Source organism: Haemaphysalis longicornis, unplaced genomic scaffold (assembly GCF_048455015.1).
Source record: "Haemaphysalis longicornis isolate Haplotype H1 unplaced genomic scaffold, Haemaphysalis longicornis Haplotype H1 scaffold_10, whole genome shotgun sequence".
NCBI lineage: Eukaryota > Metazoa > Arthropoda > Arachnida > Ixodida > Ixodidae > Haemaphysalis > Haemaphysalis longicornis.
Window position 1 is genome coordinate 98,056,497 of NW_027526204.1, and position 17,650 is coordinate 98,074,146.

Here is a 17,650-nt window from a genome sequence, read left to right on the forward strand (position 1 = left end):
GCTCCTTTAATGAGGTCGCATTGAATTCTCTCGCGCTTGCAGTTTTTTGGGCAGCATGTCGGCTTCTCCCAATCATTCCTGAAAAGATTCAAGGGGGAGTCGGGAAGATGGGCATGCTGATGTACCTACAAAAATGTAAATGTATTACCTGTTGAAGATTAAGCATCTGTGCATAAATAAAAATGTGTATGATTGTTATTCGGGGAATGTTATTAAAAACATTTTTGTAAAAGTTCAGTACTGACCTTGTTTTTTATACTGACCTCATACTGACCTCGTTTTCTAACCCTTTTTAGAAGATTTAGCTCCACGCACGATGAAAACATTCGAATAATAAACCATTTAAAATTTTTGTGGGGCTCATTCGGCATATGCAATGTATAATATCACTGTTTGTATGGAAACACTGCCTTAGGAAAGCATTTCTGTTACTGCATGAAATCACAAAATAGCGAGACGATTGGTAACGTATTTACTGCAGGGATGTGCGGACAATTTCTGAAAAAAAATGCCCACCTGTCTTCTGCGGCAGCGTTCGCACAGAGGAAATTAAAACGTGCACTGCTAAATTAGTGAAGCAGATAGAGGGAAGCCATTTTTCACGAATGTGATTCTTGATTTGCGAGGGAAGATGTTGTTAAGTAAAATAAGGGTGAACTGCGTGAAAGGTTAAGACAAATGAAAGAAACACATACTACACTTAGATGGCACTTCCAAGTGTCGTATGTGTTTCTTCCTTTCGTCTTAACTTTTAACGCAGTTTACCCTTCTTCCAGTGTGAACAAACTTGCCCGAAAATCTTAATGCTTTTTATGTCTCTTCGTCTGATAATCTGATAATTCTGACTATAATCTCTTCACTTGCTCTGTGAGAAAGTAGACACGCAGGCGGTGTTCATAAACACTCCAGATATTCTTTCAGCAAATATGCCATGTGTTCTTTGCAGCGAATTCTAAAAAGTTTCAAGAATGACGAGAGGGTAACAAGAGGGGAAAGGGGAGAAGACCTTTTTATTTATTTGTTTGTTTATTTATTTAGTTATTTTTTAACCGATCTTTCAGCACTGTTGATCCGGTGCTGCCCTCCGAGAGTCTCCTTCAGATTCCCATTTGAGAACGAATGCTCTAAGCAGAGGGATGTTGATTTTGGTATGACATTGGATCACTGCACATAAATCCATTTCTGTTACATTGTTATTCTCCCAGGCCTACTGTTGGGCACGGAGACTTGTTGTGCATATTAGTCAAAGGTTTCCGAGGGGGTAGGAAAAGTGGGAGTTCTGAATTGCGACCTCAATGTCTCCTTTCTCCCAGAGAACTGGTCAGCCATTCGGGACTATTTGTTCCCATTATTCTTCTTCTTCCCTTTTTGGTCCGTCCCCAGTGCGCTCCTTCCACCGAGATGAGAAGTCCTACTACGACAGCGTGCTCCAGTACAGCCGGAGTCACCTGATGCTCTACCCGTACCACCTGTCGGACTACATCGTCACCCGGATGCGGATCACCCCCTTCCAGTACTACATCTCCATCATGCAGGTGAGTGCGGCAGTCTGATCGCTAACCTGAAGTTCCAAGTGGTGGGGCCCCGCAACTGAAGAAATTTTGGCCGGACCGAGGAGGTGGTTGCTTCATCCGAAGCTTACGTAATCAATCAAAACAAAGAAAATGAATGGCGGTGATACTGATTTTTGTGGACGACTATTGATCGAGAGCTAGATAATTTAACTTTCTTTGTTTCAGTGACATAGTTTAAGTTATGGGAGAGGCATCGTAGAAGTCAGTGGTTCTCAAATGAGGGTCCGCGCGAGCATTTGAGGAGTCCGTGAAGCCTCCCTCAAAACTCTCCCCCCAGCCATTCTTTTCTCCATTTTTGCCAGCACTTGCTTGCAATGCGAAAAAAAGGTGGCTTCACCGCATTACATGTGCGTTTTGCTTCTCCGCATAGCACATGTTTTAACACCTGCTTTTTGCACAACACACCAGCTATGAGAAGAAAAAAAACAAACACAGAAAAGGCAGCATATAAGTGTTTAGAACACTTTTAGATTCAAGAGCAAATTGTTTAACATTATGACACACATCATCATTAACGTCCAGCAGAAAAGGCAGGCATTGGATTAGTGTGTGGGCGATGTAAGCTGCAAGCGCAATTTGTTTGACGTTGTGACACCAATGAACATGTGCTCCATCGTGGGGTCCTCCATCACTTTCGCAAGCCCAAAAGGGTTCCTCGGGGCAGTCATGCCTGGGAACCACTGATATAAGTTCTTATATTCCTGACGAAATTTTAGTAATAAGAGAAGGGGATAGGGGTAAGTCTGACTGTAAACTAAACTACCCTGTTCTCTATCAGTTTGTTGACCATGTCACCCGTTCTCTGTTAGTTATTTGTTACCTCACACGCCATTTTTTGCGTGACTTTCAGGATCTTATGGAACAGGAGCGAAGCTACGATTCGTTGCCGAATTTCACCGCTGCTGACTGTGAGTGGCAAAGCCGTCCCTTGCTTTCTCTTTTGCGCTGATCCATCGTTCGTCAAGAACCTTGGCGGCCATTCTGCAGGGTTGTCAGTGCTGGCGCATTGCATTTGCAGGCCTCCGGTTGCTGGGGATTGGTCGTAACCAGTACATCGACCTCATGAACCGCTGCAGGTCGTCGAAGGTGGGTGTCATTGTCGCTTTCTAAGTCGGTGTCGGCCTCATTTTGTGGCTGCCAAGTGTGAAGATCACGAACTCTGTGGCAAACTGTACTGTACTTATGTGTACATAGGTTGATGCATAATTGTAGCCATACAAGGTCAACTTGTAATCACAGTCAATAACAGGTTTGTGTACCTATATAGTCTTGACCAAACGCAGCCCGCTGGGCCTACATTTAAGTACCATATGTTTTATCTTTCTTTTTGTGTTTGACCTGTATTGGCAGTATGACTAGCCAACGCCACTTGTATAAACATTGCCTAAAGCGTCGCCCACTTTTCAATGGGAACAGTAGGGATGCTTAGTTCAGGCACTCATCCGCAATGTGGCGCGCGCCGGCGGACGCGCCGCCTTACGTAACTGCTCGCGAGTCGCGAACGCTGCACCCGCTTCTACGATGTGTGCCTGTCAGCTTGCATGTTAGGTTTCAAGAGCCGTTTCGCTCACATCTTAGCCGTGACGGGGCGCTAGTTCTGGGGCGTACCGGGGTCTCGTTCAACATGTAGCTCGCTTCATACCTGTTGCATTTTTTGTAATATGACTGACGTAGGCAGAACTGAACTCCTGGGGATTTTACACAACATTAGTAGGTGATTATTTGGTGTACACAGATCAATAGGATGTGGAGCACCATGTGCCTTAAACAAGTTCAGACTTACGTTTTGGGTATTGCATCACCGTTCAGCGCAGAAGTGCAAAGAACACTCATTGAACGCGCAGAGAAGGCCCTGTCGACTATCCCAGGAGCTCCGGACTAGGGGATCCTTGTGAAAATAAAGCTTTCTTCTTCTTTCTTCTTCCTTTTTTGACGCAGAAATTCTTCACAATGCGGCGGAAGTCGGTCCGCGACCTCCTTCCCTCCAAGCCGGTCTCCGAGATACCAATCGAACCCTGGTGGTACATCAACGTTGGCTACGTCACTGAGGACGACATCAAGGTCAGCAACCCCGCACAGATTTGGGGCAGCTCGCAGGTGTTGGCTGTGGCTAGAACAAGCCAGTTCGAAGTAATCTCTATCATTCTCTCTATCTCTATCAAGAGCAGGGATGAAATAATAAAGCGAAGCTTAGTGTCCTCAGTAACGCCGTTGTACACCAATATGCCCTGCGGGAAAGCCAACTTTCTCTGATGACGACTATGTATAATCATGGGGGAAGGAAAGAAAAAACACTTCCCGTGGCCGGAATTGAACCTGGGTTCCTTGCGTTATGAAGCCGGCATCTATCCGACTTCGACAAGGTCAAAACGAACGCCAAGCAGCAGGTACCAATTCGCACCGTATAACCCAAACCCAAACATTAGGCCTGCGGAGCGCACACCCGAGAGTTGGTGTGGGAGTATTCTGGAAAAGTGGGGCGTACCTCCAGAGTAGCACATACTCGCAATCTGGAATAGGCCGACCAACGAATCCGTCACGAGAAAGCTTCGCGTTCAACCGTCGTCGTCATTAGACGGAGGGGCGCATGTTGTGCTTTAATTGTGTCGTGCGTAGTGAAGTTCTTTCACATTTAGGTGCGGTGATTTAGAAGGCAGACTTGATTCTTGGCTATAATGGCCGTATTTTTGGTAGCCGCTATAATACTAAAAATCACATGCCAGATATGGATGGATTAACGCAATCTGTAGTTCATACCACAAGCTACGTGCAGCACTGTGGAGTCTGCATTGTTGTCAACAGTCCGCCCTCCCAAGGCGCCTAACTCACCGCGAATGAAGCAACAAAAGGCGCCGGGGCCTTGCGGTTCCACCTGCCGAGAGGAGAGAGGGAAATATCCTTTCAGGGCCCCCTTCATGGTGAGTTAGGCGCCCTTAGTGGGCGGACTGTTAACAACAATGTAGCCTCCACAGTGCTGCACACAGCTTGTGGTACGAACTATAGTGCCAATTGATGCAGGCCTTTCCAGTACAGGCACTCTTAACCATGCGAGTGTTGTTTCAGTAGACTGTATTGCCAATTGGAATTGAGCTAATATCAACGAAATCCTGAACTGATTGTAAGTGCTCAATTTGCAGTTATTCTAAATGTGCATGAATGACATGCCAGAACTAAGCAAGCTTGATAACATACGACCTGCCATAGAAACGATTTTTTTTTAACAAATGGAGAAAGAGTTGAAGAAACTTCTTCTTTACAACTGTAAGCACTCAACCGCACCTTTAATGCAGCCCTGTACATCATGGCATCTTGCATGAAAAATATCTATGCAAAAATAAATGCCATGCAGCAGTAGTAAAAAAGATGTTACATAAAACTACAAGCTTGATGGTTTAGATCTGTGGGGAAAGAATGTGTTTTCTCAGCTTTGTTCAAACAACAATTTGTCAGCTTTTGAATGACCAGCCCTGAGCAGGGTACACACTCAAAGGGAGAGCGCTTTTAGCGTACAGGGGACAAACACAGAACAGATTTAATGTACCGTATTTTTGCACGTATAACCCACACCAAAAATTCGAGAAGTTGAGCGGCAAGTAGGGGTGCGAATATTACGCGATGTTTTTTTTTCTTTAGTGCAGCTTCACTGCAATGCGCGTTGTGCCGTGAAGAAGACCTCATGTACAACATTGAGGACTTGCGGTGGCACTGACTGAATTCTGATTTATTCTACTTGCTAAATATACGCTTTTTCTGTCTACTTAGTATGTGATGTGTTGCTTGAGCAGTAGCTTTGGTGCAGTGTTTCCTGTATCAAAAGTGCGGGCAATACGAGAGGATTTGTTTTTTCCGGCGGTCTGAAAGTGGGGATGCGGATTATATGCAAGTGTGGGTTATACGCGCGAAAATACGGTACAAGTTCAACAGATTCAGTGGAACAGATTAAAAGTGCAGGACAAACACGGAACGTTGAATGTGTTCTGTGCTTGTCTCCTGTGCGGTAAAAGTGCCCTCCCTTTGAATATGTATCGATGCCAACCCAGCCTAACATCAGGCTTTACACTGTGCAGAGCATCATACAAGGTTTTGGCAATACCTTGCCAAGACTTCAAAGAATGGGAACGCTGCAAGGGCAAAGTGGGTCAAAAGAGGACATGTGGTAGAGGCAGCTGGCTGCATCGATGTGTTTGATTAATCGCTGAACAAGATCTAGGGCCAAGGAAGAGTTGAGTGTGCTGAAATGTCAAATGAGCAACAGAGATTTTTGCTGCTTCTTGGCAAGCGTTTCTTTTAAGGGGGCAGACTGGTCTTAGTGCTATTTTTTTTATTTACTAACCAATTTTAACGAAACTGCACAACATTATGGAGTGCTTTGTGCTGATTTCAAATCTGCAATTAGGTTTCTTGCAAATTGATTATTTTTTTTAGATAATTAGTGATTAATTGCCATCTTTATTGGGCCACAATTACAAAATAACCACTCCGTACAGAATGGTGATTACCCCACGGCTAGGCAGACAAATGATTAAAGAACACAATGTTGGAAGAGCTATTTTGATTTAGCTATTTTTGGTCATTTTACAACACACTGAACTTCACTCCTCCTGCGCTCTGCCAGAAATGGCTCACAGGCGGTGTCAAGTGAACACAATAATAATTTTCCAAAGCCTCCATTTGAAAAATTTGTTTCCAACGTTGTATTCTCCACACATTTAGGTATCAGAAGCAAAAAAAATTACAGTTGTACCTGCTCTGGGTGCCGAGATATCCGAGGGCGAAATGCTAGCTCCACATTGCAAGAAAAGTGCCGTTTCACCATCGAATTCTGTGCGAACTGAGCTGTAGGCTGCACTTTAAAATGGTATTTACAAGAAAATATGGTGCCTTTGATGAGGAAATTTGCAGGCTGATATAGAAAAAGGGCCACAGATGCTGAAAATGCCATTTTTCAGAAAACGGTTATTTGTCAATTTTTCGGCCTCAGAGACCCATCTGTCCCCTCAACTTTGCACTTCAGATAGTGTCGGCGTCGGAGAAGGACGTCATCGACAAGGTCATCGACGATGGACCACAGAAAGCGGGGATCCTAAAAGCGGACGATGTGAGAAGTACGTACCTTGCCGTTTCATATGCTCCGCCTTGTTCTATTTAGTGAACCTCTCTTTTCCTGGAGACTTTCCATGCACCATATATTCCAGTGTATAAGTTGCAGTTTCTTTCTGAAATGTTTTTTTGGTGTGTCTTATTCACTGGTGCGACTTATGTATGGAATAAATCCGGTATGTGGCAGCCGCGCGTGGTCTGCGCTCGATAAGGTGCTTGTGTGCTGCGTGATGTCAGCACTCATTAAGGAACACAGCTCTGTGGTCTAAATGAATGAATTATTTGTCAGCGAGTCGGAGGAAGAAGGCTTCGATAGTTTCACCTAAACACCGTCTGTAAGTACGTGCCATCTGTGCGTATCAATAAACCATTTTTGAGAAGTTAGTTATGTCTAGACTTTGGACGGAGATGTACGTGTCCAGCACTGCTTCCAGGGGAACGAGTTCAGAGGCGGCAGCCGCCGCAACCATATGTACTTTTGCCGCACTTTCTAATGAACTGATCCTCTATGAGTTTACCTTATTAACAAGTGTGTTTTGTACACCGGTGTGTCTTATACACCGTTTTTTATGTGTTTTTTTTTTTTTTTGAAAAACTGTCGTTTTGAGGGGGGTGCGACTTATAGAAAAGTGCGACGTATAAAACTGGAAAATACGGTATCCTTTTTTTCTGTGTTTTGTTTTTTATTTTGCTGTTCGTGACCTTTCATCGTTTGAAGAGATGTTTAATACTCCTTCCCTCAGGCCTCTACCTCAAGGGGCTGGTGTACCTTGACGTTCCACTTGATGACCACGACTGCATTTCAGGTGAGAGACCCGTGTATGTTGCCGATTGCAAAAGTTGCATTGCGAATGCGTAGTTTGTGCAAGATTCTATATTCCGTAATAGCAACACTTGGGCAAAGGGGCATCGTCAGAGGCAGTTTTATGCTATAAATTTTTTTTAAATAATAAATTATGCTGTTCAAATGAGAGAACAACAAAGCAAACAGAAACATTGGGGAAAAAAATGCACAAGAACAGTAAGAAAGAAGGGAGACAGACTCACAAAGGTTGTGCGAATCCCTTCTGTCGTCCTGTGTTCATGCTCCCTTAGAGCATGACCTTACTGGGCCATCAGGGAACCCTGCTAGAAGCAAAAGCACTGGGAGGAAATGGAGGCAGTGTGTGATCCTGTGCTGTGCCATGTTGAGCTGAGCTCCTCTGGTTATGACATGACTGTCCCGCAAGGATGCAAGCTTGCTTGGAGTAGGCTTCCACTCATCAGGAGCAGGGGCGTAACTAAGGGGGGGCAAGGGGGTACAGGTGCCCCGGGCGCCACTTGGGAGGGGGCGCCGAGCCGAGTCCTCCCAACATGTGCCCGAGGGAAAAAAGCAGCACCAGGTTACCGTGTGTCACCACAGCGGGGCGGCACTGCCGCAAAAGTCGCTGTTGAAGAGAGCGCCAGTTTGTGCTAGTTGGCACGGCATTGCAGCAAAAGAATAGTGCTGAGGAAGACGAGGACGACAAGAGGGGGTCACACATGGGGCGCAATGTCGGGGACGCACACGGGGCGCTAGCGCCCCGCAAACCTCCCGGCATAGGGCCCCGTATATGACCCCCTCTGTCCGTCCTTGTCTCCCTCAGCCCTATCCTTTTGCTGCAATGTGGCTGTTCAAGCAGTTTATTTCCTTTCTGCTTTCCTTACTGCTTTCCTTCTCACAAAGCGGCGCCACCGATGTATGAACACTTAGGTACAGAGTCCAGGAGGCAACCCAAGATGATATAGGGTGTGTGTGCGTGCTGCATGTGTGCATGTGCGTTCTGTTTTCGTTTGTATTCCAGAAGCTTGCGGTGGGATGGTGGCGCTCTTAAAATTTGCACCCTTACAATTACATTAATCATTTGCAGGTATCCTGGAAACGCCAGGTGAACCACGTGCAGTAGATTTTAGGGATCCTCTTTTGTATTCACACCAAACCATTATGGCCGTGTTCTATCAAAAACGATACACGCCGCGAATGCTCAGTGGAAGGCGTTGCGCTCCTTAGCTTGCGCTGTTGCGTTCCATTTCCTGCCGCAGCGGTTCTATTTCATGCCGCAGCCCCGAGCTAGCACATCAGAATGGCTAGGTTGCGCTGTCTCACCCTCCAAAGACGCTCCTCGCCGTTTTCTTTCCGCCGACTCACGGGCGGGCTACAGCGGCGGCATCCGCCCTATAGCCCGGCCGTGGCCGACGCTGCTGATTTGTGACGCCGCCCCGAGAATTTTAGGTAACGGCTGGTAGAATCTCTTAACTAAGGTATAAGCTTGGGCGTGTTGGTGTAGCATTCTCGGAACAGCGCAAAGAGACGAGGACGAGGCGTAGACGGGACACAGCAGACTAACAACGGATCTTTATTGCACAAAATTATTTAAATACATCTTCCCTCTTAATCTTCCCTCTTCCCTCTACATCTTCATCTTCCGTCTTTCTCTCATTTGTTGCAACAGAACTGTGTAGTTAAGTAATTTTGTGCAATAAACATCTGTTAGTCTGCACTGTGTCCCATCTACGCCTCACCCTCGTCCCTTTGCGCGTTCCGAGAGAGAACAGAATCTCTCGTTTCACTCTTTGTAGAGCCACGTGTGTGAATCCAAGTGGCGTCGCATGGGAAATTGTTGTGGGTGTCGTTTAAGGCTTTGCTTTCTAACCACCTTCACAGCGTGGATTGGAGCCAATTGTTTTTCTGGGTAATTTGCTGACGATGAGCATCAGCACTGGCGTCAGAAACGGCAGTGATATGTGACGAGGAGACAACAGGGATTGCCGGGAAGAGTGTTTTAACGCATCATTAGCATTAATAAAAAATGTGGCATAGTATGCAAATATGAAGTTTGCAATAAATCATTTGAGCAATACATTTCATGGTCCTATTTTATGTAAAGCGAGCCGAGAACCGGTGACCGACAAGGTTCATTTCTTCTTTCACTTTTATTTCGAACCTTGTGGACTTCTGGGGTGTGGTACGATGAATACATTGCTAAGACGGCTATAGTCCACTGTAGCGAACAATCAATCAAAAAATCACTCATTCGCTTTCCCAAAACAGCCAGACGGCCTTCTTTCAACATAGATGACGACAATAATAATAATATAATATATTAATATTAATAATCACTATCATTATTGTCATGAGGGGCGTGAAAATATATTTGCCGCGGGCGCCATCCTATCTAGTTACGCCGCTGATCAGGAGCTCACAGCAGTGTGGCTTGCTGTTACCAGAGGTTTGCCAAGGAAAAGGGCGGTTCCTGCTACCACGTGACCTCAAATGCAATGCGTGATCAACAGGGCGGCTTATTGTGTCTTTTCTGCAGCCAAGTTAGAGGGGAGATCGGAGCATGTGGTGTGTGCTGATGGCTGAGTCCTCCCTCTCTCTCTTTTTTTTTTTTTTTGGTAGCTGTAAATGATGCTCCTTCCACTCAGGTCAATCAGCAGGACACTCAAGAAACCGCACTAAACCAATATGGTGTTTTCATGTGAACTCGTTTCAAGAGGTATGCTTATGCATCAAGCTCTGTGGAAGGCAGTGTAAGCAGTTACATTTTAAGTGGTCTGCACTGCACCTTCTCACTGGTGAAATTCCTAGAGCTTCAGTTCTTTCCTGCTAATACGAGGGAGAAATTGTGCTCGGTCGAGGTTTTGGCTAGCATGACATTGGGGGCTTCTCTAGTGAGCAAGCTTGAGAAGCTGTTTGACAACGGATACAGCTTTATACGCATGCTGAAGATAATTATCGAGCCATGGCACATAGGACTATCAGCATATACGCAATTACTTTTTTCTCACCACAAGTATCATGGCAGTAAATATTCTGTTTATTTTACCCGTTCATACATCAGGGGAGCATATTTCATGCAGAGGAAGGAATTGAGCAGCTAATAGGCTCTCATCTACTCTGATGTGAAAACAGGTTAAAAGGCACTATTCAGTTTTAATTGAGAGTGGGGCAACACTTCAAAACTTCCAGGACTCTTGTCGTTTCTAAACAGAGAAGGAAAAAAACATTTGAACAACGCTGTAGTGAGCCCGTAACCCACTGTTACAGTTTTATTATTGGAGGTAAGCCCACTTTTTGTTTGTTTGTTTGTTTGTTTTTCAGTCCCACCGCTGGAAGGTTTCGTGATGAACCGGGTACTAGGGGATTATTTCGAAACACTGCTGTACAAAATTTTCGTGTCCATAGACGGGAACACTCCGCTTTCAGAGGTGAGTTGCTACTTTGGCGTTAATGTGTTACCCTACCTTCCTTTCTCACGTATCCGTCTGCACTGCCGATATTAAATTTTTTCTTGAATTTACGAGTCGCTCAACTAAAGTGATAATTAGAAATGTGTATGGAGTAAAGTTGTTTGGAGACAATCAAAAGAAGACTTTGGATAATTCTGCAGCTACATAGTATTACCCGATGAGGGAACGGATAATAACTGCTTACAACTTGCTTTTGAAGTTTTTGTTGGTTATTCAGTAAACTGGCGCACATAGCTGTTGTGTATAACTGTATTATAGGAGTAGATTTATTGAGTGGTGTTTGTAACTACATCCTAAATGGTTATGTTGATATAACTGTTGTGTAAAAATGGCTTTAGAAGAACTTACTGGAAAGGTTCGAACTGATTGGACGTGCTTTTTCTGTTGCGCTCCTTCCAGCTTGCCAGCGTGCTGAGGATTGACCTTCAACTTGTAAAGGCAAGTGGCTGCATTGTCTTCACATGTCATAATGTGTACTATGACAAAGCAGGGGTGTTAATTATGGAACGGTACACCAAGTCCTGCAAAAATAAGTTTAAAAAAAAATTAGAGTACAGCTTTATTGTCATACAATGTTTCTTTACTAAATTCCACAATGCTTTTCAAAAACAGCACATACCTGCTATGGTGTTTGTGAGCTTTATTTGTCCTGCTACAAAAAAAATTTTATTAAAGGAAAAGAAAACCAGCAGTTGCTGAATTGTTGGTGCTACCACCTTTTGCGCGATTTTTTTTTTCTAAGCTATTTTCTAACGTACCAAAATTCGGTATACCCATTTTGAGAGTATCACTCAACGTCCCAGAGTGATGTCTATTCGACACTGCTTTTAACATCTAGTCTAGAGGGAACAGAAACGAAGCAAAGCAGTTTCTGTTTGACTGCTGTATGGGTTTGTTTATTACATTGCATTGTGCCATTTTGTGGGCTCTGTTATTTAGCCTGCTGACCCGTCGTGGTTGTCCCCCTTTACAGAATGCTGTATCTATGTACTGTCGTCTTGGCTTTGCACAAAAGAAGAACACTGACATGTCGGGCCTGGACCCTTCCTGGCTGACACAGAACTGCAAGAGTGTCAAGTGAGTTGGCGCTGCCTGCTGCATTCTTTTCAATGCGAAAGCTTTAGCTGTCTCATTAAATGCGAAAGGCAATCTTAGTCAACCAGCGTTCCCCGTGGCTGGGGTGCACCTGTCCTATTCGAATGCTGTCACTCGCACCTGTCACGTGACATGACATCAGCGCCCGCAAGCCCTAGGCTGTCTCCCTTGGCCACTGAGAACAAAGTTGTCTAGCATGGTCGTAATGCACTCGACTCGTACTTTGGAGATCTGGGTTTGATTCCTGTGCGAAAAGAGGCCAGACAGGCCCTGCAGAGGCGCTGGCGTAAGAACAGAAACAACAGGAATCTCAGGAAGAAGGCCGCCGAGATCGGCAGGGAGATAGAGCGATACAGTCGCCAGCTGTGCACCCAGCAGTGGCACGCCATCTGCAGAGAGGCGGACGGGCAGCTCCACCACAGCCGCACATGGAAACTACTGAGGCACTTGCTGGACGATACCAACAGCAAGAGTTACCAGCAGCACCGACTCGCCCAGATCATGCACTGCGCGACGAAGAAGTTGGGGAAGGAAGAGACGTGTAAACGGCTCAACGATAAATATCTCCCTACCACTCCCAGCGAGAGCCACGGCGACTACAGAGGCCCGAGCAACCCGGACCTGGACCGCGACATTGAGGAGTGGGAGGTCCGCGCGGCGCTGCAGAACCTCAACTGCAAGTCCGCGGCGGGCCCCGACGGAATCACCAATAAAGCCCTGCGAAACCTGGGCGACGGGCCGACAGAAGCGCTGACGGGGTATTTCAACCGATGCTGGCGCGAGGGAAGACTGCCGAGGCAGTGGAAGGCGGCCAAGACAATACTGATACCCAAGCCGGGTAAGCCGCCCGGTATCGAGAACATGCGGCCGATTTCCCTCACGTCGTGCGTCGGGAAAGTCCTGGAGCACGTGTTGAACAACAGATGGCAGCGGTATCTGGAAGAGAAGGGCCTCTACCCGGACTCGATGCTAGGGTTCCGAGAGAGGCTCAGCACGCAGGACGCAATGATACAACTGCAGCACGAGATACTAGAGCGTCCGACAACGTCGCAGGACAACAGAGCCGTGCTGGGCCTGGACCTGCAGAGTGCTTTCGATAAAGTCAGGCACTCGGCCATATTGGCGCAGGTTTCGGAACTGGGTCTGGGCAAGAGGTCCCACGACTACATCCGCGACTTTCTGTCGCACCGGACGGTGGAACTACAAGCGGGGGACCTGGAGCTGCCGGAGAGAGAGCTGGGCAGCGTGGGTACCCCCCAGGGAGCGGTGATCTCGCCGGTGCTGTTCAACCTGGTGATGATCGGTGTGGCCAAACGCCTCTCGGAGATCCCGCAGGTTCGACACACGATATATGCAGACGACATTACGCTGTGGGTCCCCGGGGGGAGCGACGGCCACATCGAGAGTTCGCTGCAGGAGGCGATAGCGGCGATCGAACAGCAGCTGGCGGGCACCGGACTAAAGTGCTCCCCGCAAAAGTCCGAGTTGCTGGTGATTCCACCGCCGGGCAGGTACCGCAAGAGAGCCGAGGAAGAGGCGAGTAAGATCAAGTTGTTCACGTGCGATGGGACGGAGATCCCCAGAGTCAGCAAGCTGCGAGTGCTCGGGATGCTGCTGGAGGCGAACGGCGGCAACGGAGCCACGGTGGAGAGAGTAATCACAAAGATGGAAATGGCCACCAAACTGATCAAGCGGGTGGCCAACAGATACAACGGCATGAAGGAGGAGAGCCTGTTGCGGTTGGTGCGGTCCTTCGCCACGAGCCACGTTGCCTACGTGGGCGCCTTTCACCCGTGGAAGCGAAACGAGAGGGACCGCATCAACGCGGCGATCCGCAAGACGTACAAGGCGGCGCTGGGGCTCCTGAACAGCGCCAGCACGCAGAAGCTGCTGGAGCTGGGCGTCCACAACACGCTAGAGGAGATCGGGGAGTCCCAGCGAGCGTCTCAGCTGGAAAGACTGCAGACCACGCGGACCGGAAGAAATATCCTGAAAAGCTTGGGCCTGGGTCAGAGCAGAAGACTACAGGAGAAGAACGGCCTGCCGGAGGAGGTGCGGAAAAGAGTGCGGGTGCTGCCGCTGCCGCGGAACGTACACCCCGACAGCAACCGAGAACGGCGGGCGGCCAGGGCCAAGGCGCTGGCCGAGATCTACAACGACGACGCCGGGGCCACTTACGTGGACGCGGCGAGGTGCCCGGACCGCCCGAACACGTACGTGACCGTAGCGGTGTCGGCCAGGACCGGAGAGACGCGCAGCGCCTGCAGCGTGAGGGTCTCGACCGCCGCGCAGGCGGAAGAGGTCGCGATCGCGCTGGCGCTGGCGGATCCGGAATGTACCACGATCTTGAGTGACTCTAGGACAGCCATATCGGGATATGCGAAGAACGCGGTGTGCGCGCAGGCCGCGAAGATAGCTGGTGGTGCCCGTGCGGGGGGCACGTGCGAGCAGGTCACTTACGTCCGGTGGTTCCCGGCGCACTCGGGGACCGCGACGGGAGCGTACCCGAACCGCAACGAGACTGCGGACGCCGTCGCGCGTGAACTTTCCGGTCGCGCGGCGCCACCCCGCGTCTCACGCACGGAGGGTGAAGAGGCAACGGAGCAAGAGCCTCTACTCAACGGTGGAGAAATCCTGCAGTGGTACAGGCTCGGCAGGAGGGAGCGGCCGCCGCCGCACCCGAGGCTCACCCGAGCCGAAGCCGTCCTGTATAGACAATTGCAGACCGACTCGGTACTGACTCCGGTGTTGGCGCGATACGTGTGCCCCGAGGTATACGTGGACGCAAAGTGTAGTGAGTGTGCGTGTGCGAATGCGACGGTGGCCCACTTGCTGTGGGGTTGTGCGGAACACAGTGCGCGGGGGTATGACGAGAGTCTGCCCCAGGAAGCCACGGACTCGATCAACTCTCACGAGTACGAAATACAGCGAAGGACAATCCAGCGGCTCGAGGCGGCTCTCGGCCGGCAGAAGCGCAGGGAGGCGCAGGCGAGGGGAACGGGGGGTGACCCCCAGAGACCTTTGTGGCGCCGCCCGCGCGGAAGCCCGGGCCGAGGCATCGTCGCGAGGACGACAGTATAGTCGGGGTGGGGGTGCCCTGCGTCGCACTTGAACCCACCTCCGCAGGATATTTATTTCACAATAAAGTCATTTTCTCTCTCTCTCTCTAGTGTACTCAGTTTTCTTTTGGAACTTTTCACTGTCACTGACGTACCAGTACATTTTCGCATTTCCCCCTTGCAGTGTCATTGATGTACTGGTACGTTCTCTATTGTGCGTTTCGAAAATTCACGCCTTAGCGCAAAGCGGGCATGTCTGGACTGTTCATGCCACCTGTCGCATCTTTCTAGTAGCTCATATTTTCACTCACAGTTTATTGAAGAGTACACAGCGACCGTGCCCAGCCTTTGTTGCGGGGGTCTTGGTTGCTCCATGCGCTGTACTCTGTTGGTATGAGTGACCATGCGGCACACGTGCGATTATGCCTGGCCTGTTCGCGCCATCTGTAGAATCTTTCTAGTAGCTCGTATCTTTCTGGGAGCTCGTTTTTTCCTATGTTTGCACATGCTTGCAAGTCATCTGTTGCAACCTTTTCTTAATTTTGAGCCTGGCGCTCCAGCCACAAGCCCAAGGCTCGAGCCATAAACTGAAGGCTTTTGTGCAAGCCCTTTTTTGTATTTTGTGGCTAAAATATTGTTTCGACCGCATTTTTTTTTTTTTTGGCTGAACAATGTCAAGAAGTACAAAGCATACTTCCAGATTTACTTGTTCTGAAACCCTTTTACACACTTTTCTCTTTCTGCCAGTTGACAAGCCATTCAGTGCCAGTTGAGAGATTGAGAGGGACGGGGGAGTAAAAAGGAAGGGGCACAAATGATTTAGTGGGAGAGAGAGAGAGAGAGAGAGAGAGAGAGAGAGAGAGAGAGAGAGAGAGCAAAAATAAAACAAAGAAGTGCCTATCTGCTGGTCTGAATTAAGTATGAATGCTGAGTAAAGTGCCTCGCAAGTGTTTTATCTCTCATGTTTGCACTCTGAAGGTAAGGAAAGAGAAGGAAATGGGGAAGAGAAGAAGAGAAAATGCAATGACATGATTAACTAAATTGGCGCTAGATAGTAGTACTAGTAACACATAACTGCTTGCTAAGGCTATTCTTAAGACTGCCACGCTATGAGCATGCACTATTATGGCAAGGTGTGCTGCCTTCATGATCCTAGCAAGGATAATCATTGTTGTCACTCTCCTGGTGACAAGGATCTCCCTTGTGGCCTTTAGCGGTGTGGCACTTGTTCCACAAAAATGGTTCTGAATAGCTAGTGCGTCAGCCGGTGCGTCAATAGCTAGTGCGTCAAAGCCATCAGCCTTTGTCCACTTCTCCCCTCTCCAGGTTCAAGAGCCAAAATGTGGAGGAGTTCATGTCGGTGCTGCACACGGAAGTCGAGAAAGAGGGGCGTCTTGTGGGCGGAGATTCGGCACCGACTCCGGATTCTTCCAGCATCGACGAATCCGGTACAGCTGGCAGCACGCATTCACCCCTCACTGCCTACTGATGCGTTAGTGAGGGGGGCAGGGGAGACAGTTTAGTGTAGACTGCAAAGCATGCCTGGCCGCAAGTGAAAGTTTTCCTGTATGTATTTACGTCGGGACATTCGCACTACCATTGCTGTCATCATTATCATCATGTCATCAGCTCTACGCCAGACAATTGCAGGCCGCTGTTTCCTTTATCCTCCATCCCAGCAATCACTTCTCTTCTCATCATCACGGAGAGAATGGCGGGGGGTATGAGAAAGGGGGAGGATTGATTCCCTTCGCCACACCAGTTTTGGTTCATATAGAAAATGCATGTAAAGTTTGGTTTTGTAGAGAGTTGAATGAATATACTATCCCCATATAGGACAGGAGAATTGGGGGAGAGTTCAAAAGGATACCACTTGCTTTTAGCATAAGCATGTCAAGGGTTTCTGTATTTTTGAAGGAAGCGACAGCACATCAGACGGGAAGAGAAATGGACAAACACTTGTGCTTTCGGCAAACACGAAATGGGCAAACAGTCTTCTGAGGTTTTGGTATAATGTATACAAACAGGAACATACATGTTTGCACGTGCGTGTGCACAAGTGTGTGTGAATACCTGTCGTAGCATTCTATAAACCTGAATAACTTTCTTTTTCGACCTAATTTAACTTGGTGCCTAAGCACCAAAAGAAGCAAGAAAGAAAGAAAGAAAATGAAAAAAAGATTGTGAAAAGAAGTTGGTTTGTTGCTGTCATCCCTTCAGTATCTACTTCTCAGCTGTGATTGATTTTCGGTAAACCTGCTGTTTAACTATGGAGAGTCGATCACAAGTAATCACCTGTAAAGGCTCTCAGAATGAAATCAGAGGGCAGGCTGCTAAAAAAGTAGGCTTCAGTAGTGTACGCTCTTATGTGAGATACATTTAGTGTCTGGAGCTGCTGTTTCGTGCATCTAACATTTGTCATTTTTCACTGTTGCTTTGGTGTTCAGCATCGACAGAACTGTCCTCAGTGGGGAACCGGGTGAAGAGGATTGGTTTCCTCTTTGACTCCAACCTGACAGCATTCCTTATGATGGGGAACTTGTCCCTGGT

General features: G+C 47.9%; 1 protein-coding gene across 1 annotated transcript in view; it reads left to right on the forward strand.

Moving 5' to 3' along the window:
* Positions 1-17,650, forward strand: part of LOC144158920 (protein FAM91A1) — a 34,502-nt gene that overhangs the window by 2,008 nt on the left and 14,844 nt on the right. Inside the window, exons 3-13 of the mRNA XM_077690111.1 lie at positions 1,384-1,535; positions 2,425-2,482; positions 2,593-2,660; positions 3,513-3,635; positions 6,589-6,679; positions 7,418-7,480; positions 10,798-10,904; positions 11,346-11,384; positions 11,920-12,023; positions 16,427-16,548; positions 17,548-17,648. Coding sequence (XP_077546237.1) covers positions 1,384-1,535; positions 2,425-2,482; positions 2,593-2,660; positions 3,513-3,635; positions 6,589-6,679; positions 7,418-7,480; positions 10,798-10,904; positions 11,346-11,384; positions 11,920-12,023; positions 16,427-16,548; positions 17,548-17,648 — 1,028 coding nt within the window. The remainder of the gene's footprint in view (positions 1-1,383; positions 1,536-2,424; positions 2,483-2,592; positions 2,661-3,512; positions 3,636-6,588; positions 6,680-7,417; positions 7,481-10,797; positions 10,905-11,345; positions 11,385-11,919; positions 12,024-16,426; positions 16,549-17,547; positions 17,649-17,650) is intronic.